This window comes from Chrysochloris asiatica, unplaced genomic scaffold (assembly GCF_000296735.1).
Source record: "Chrysochloris asiatica unplaced genomic scaffold, ChrAsi1.0 scaffold00024, whole genome shotgun sequence".
In the NCBI taxonomy this organism is placed as follows: Eukaryota; Metazoa; Chordata; class Mammalia; order Afrosoricida; family Chrysochloridae; genus Chrysochloris; species Chrysochloris asiatica.
Window position 1 is genome coordinate 15,794,801 of NW_006408542.1, and position 3,627 is coordinate 15,798,427.

General features: G+C 42.8%; 1 protein-coding gene across 1 annotated transcript in view; it reads left to right on the forward strand.

Annotated features, from left to right (window-relative positions):
- Window positions 1–232: 232 nt before the first annotated feature.
- SLC3A1 (solute carrier family 3 (amino acid transporter heavy chain), member 1) overlaps window positions 233–3,627 on the forward strand; it is a 79,303-nt gene continuing 75,908 nt past the window's right edge. The window contains exon 1 of the mRNA XM_006839408.1: window positions 233–647. Within this exon, the coding sequence (XP_006839471.1) occupies window positions 233–647 (415 nt within the window). The remainder of the gene's footprint in view (window positions 648–3,627) is intronic.

Sequence of the window (3,627 nt, forward strand, 5' to 3'; positions counted from 1 at the left end):
TTGCCCTTGCAAAATCCAGTATTTGTGTCGTTTTCTTATACCTTGCTGTAGGGAGATTTTTTTTTAAAAAGCCCCTTCACCTTTACACTTTTCTTTCTTGGCGGAACAAAGTCCACCCAGGTTTATTTATAAACCACGCAAAGCTAATTACACTACCAAGCAGTTCAGCAAGCCACCTTTTCACCTTTGTTACTGCAGGGAGGCACTTGGAAGAAGGGATACGACGTGATACATGGCTGAGGACCGAGGCAAGAGAGACTCTCTCCGAATGAGTATGAAGGGATGCCGGACAAACAACGGGTTTGTCCAAAACGAAGACATCCTAGAGAGGGAGCCGGATCCAGGCAGCCCAGATGACAGCTCTCAGCTGTGCGCAGTGGATATCCATGGCACAGAGGACGTGCGACCTTACGCAGGGATGCCCAAGGAGGTGCTGCTCCAGTTCTCCGGCCAGGCTTGCTACCGGGTCCCTCGAGAGATCCTCTTCTGGCTCACAGTGGCTTCAGTGCTGGTACTCACCAGCATCACCATAGCCATCATCGCCCTGTCTCCAAAGTGCCTGGACTGGTGGCAGGTGGGGCCCATGTACCAGATCTACCCGAGGTCTTTCAAGGACAGCAACAAGGATGGTAATGGAGACCTGAAAGGTACGTGTCCCGAGAGCGCTCAGTAAGGGAGGGAGGCTCTCTCGTTTCCTGAAACCCAATTATGCCTGAATCGTCTGGTAAGCACATTGCTCTACGACTAGTCAGGTCAAGTTCCGTCTTGTTTATGATGTTCTAGAGTCACGCAGCCTCACTCAGCAGTGCTTCCCTGTGATGAAGGCTTCTTGCTAGAGGTCTATGAATCAAGAGTTGTTTGATTTACTGCCCACCAAGCACTGGGTTTCTGGTGTGTCAGCACTGGACTGCAAACCACATCGCAAGGTCGGTAGCTGAAACCCACCAGCTGCTCCTTGGAAACCCCATACAGGGTCGCTATGAGTCGGAACCGACAACAACAAATACTTGTAGGGACTCCTGATTTTGGTGTTTTAGGATCAGCAATGGACTGCAAACCACAAGGTTGGCGGTTCAAAGCTTCAAACCCACCAGCTGCTCCTCGGAAACCCTGTACAGGGGTCACTATGAGTCAGAATGGACTTGACAGCACTAACAACAACAACCACAACTTTATGGGAGCAGAAAGTCTCATTTTTCTCTCACAGGCAGCTGCTGGGCTCAACCTGGTGTGATTCTATATAGAAAGAAAGAAATTGACTAATGAAGTAATTTTGATCATGATAATTGATTTGAAGAAAGTAAAACAGGTTATGATAGGGTATGGGAATTAGGGGTGGGCTTAATCTTGAAGATGTACAAACGAACACTTGAAATCACTAACTTTACTTAACTAATAAAAGGCTTTTCTTTTTCATAGTCATTGTCCTTTAAGGAGCTCTGGTAGCGTAGTGGTTATGAATTGGGCTGTGAACCTCAAGGTCAGCAGTTCGAAACTACCAGCTGTTCTGCAGGAGAAAGATGAGGCTTTCTGCTCCCGTAAAGATTTACAGCCTCGGAAACCCTGTTCAGGGTCACTAGGGGTTGGAACTGACTCGATGGCACTTAACAACAACAACATAATTGTCCTTTATTTTTAAAAAATCTGTTTGCATATTTGTTCATCTTTATTTAACCTCCTCCTGAGTTCCTGTGGTGTTCATAGCACTTTCTGAGACTGCCTTGTAACAGATCTGGGTCTCTTCCAGTGCCCAAATAACCCTTGAGGGCGAGGCCTACTTTATAGGATTGTCTTGCCACCTTTACCTTTTACACAGTACTGCTTAGAAAAAGTGACATATTGAGTAAAAACAACTGTTGCTGTTGTTAGATGCCATCTATCAATTTCTTCTTATGTGACAGAGTATAATTTGCCCCACGGGATTTTCTAGGCTGTAATCAATCCTTACGGAATGAGATAAGCCAGTCTTTTCTGCCACAAAGCCACTAGGTTAGCAAGCTGAGGAACTTTTAACCATTCCAGAACAGTAAAACCCTTAAGTCTGGAGATACACTCGCAACTTCCCAGCCCTGCTATTGGAATCTTCTAAATATACCAAGACTTCTGGTAAATGTGCAGCTTCCAGCAAGTTCTTCCATTTATCTTTTCTAATAACTTTTCCTTGAGATGTCGGTTGCTGTAATCAGTGGATATTGGTTGCTGTAATCAGTGGATACTGGCTGCTGTAATCAGTGGATATTTTCCTATTTTATTGTTACTGTTATAAAGAAACAATTCCATGTTTCAGTTTGTTTTGGATGATTGCCTTCTGTCTCCTGGAGTGTGTGACTGGGATCCCCTGTTTCCAGTGTGACTGTCCAGCCTTTTTGTTTTTTATCATCACACTCCTTTCCTTACCCTTAAGAGATTGGCTAGCTGTGCTGGCTTAAATAAAAAGTCGTTTGTTGCTGTCAAGACTTTGTGACGTCCTGCAGCCAGCCACCCAATGTGTGGGAATTGGAGCATAAAGAGGCCATAAGTAAGCAGCCTGTTAAAGAAGAGCTCATATCTGAGCAGTTTGGTGATTGTGTTTTATTCTCAGTGACCTCTAGCCTGCTGTGTGGCCTCTGATTCTAGGAAGCCATGTTAGAGGCTACACAGAAAGCTAATGGTGAATACTGTGCTCAAGACTCTGGATATACATTCACACTATCTAATAATTTTTTTTGTAAGCTTCCAAGTACAAAGAGTTTCATTTCCTTCTCTCCTATCAGCCAAGTCAAGGATTCTCTTCTATATGAATTCTTGGCTTTCTGTAAAAGTGAACAAGGAAAAAGGTCCAAATTCAGCTAGTTCAAAGACAGTCTGAACAAAAGATCCCTAAAATTTTGGCAGAAATATATCTCTCTGCATCATCTCTTGTACTCCTACTCTGGACCCTGCTCTCCATACAAAATATTTCACTGTTTTCTAGACATGCCCTGTCTCTGTTTGCTCACTCAGCTTCCTTTGCCCGAAGCCCTTTTCTTTCCATCTCCATTGCTCACATCCTCCTGAGACCTTCTTGTCCCTGTCCTCTTGGGTGGCAGCCTCCAGCCTTCATCAGCTTCTTCTGACCCACTCAGCCAAGGCCAGACACCTTGGTACTCAGGAAGCACTTTCTAAAACTCCTTCTGTAGCCTTTGTAGTCCTTCAGCCTTCCATTCCTGCTGCTTACATTTCTTAGAAGAACACTGGTCAATGGAAATAGAATAAAAGTCACTTAAATAATTGCAAATTTTCCAAAAGTCAAAAAGAAGTACAAATAAGTAAAAAAAGAAAACAGGTAAAATTAATTTTTAAAATATCTGTTTAATCAAATACATCCAAAATATAATCAGTTTAACAGTTTAACATATATACTTAATATAAAATATTAAGGAAATAATTTACATGCTAGTTGCTGTTCAGTTGACGCATGGTAATCCCATGTGCGTCAGACTAGAACTGTGTTCTATAGGGTTTTCAATGACTAAGTTTTGTTTTTTTAATGTTTCATTGTGAATTATGTGATAGTTTATATGGGAGAACATTAGTTGTACATTCATCCTATCATATATTGTTTCATTGCCATGATTACAATCCCCTCCATATGTCATCAACCAAAGG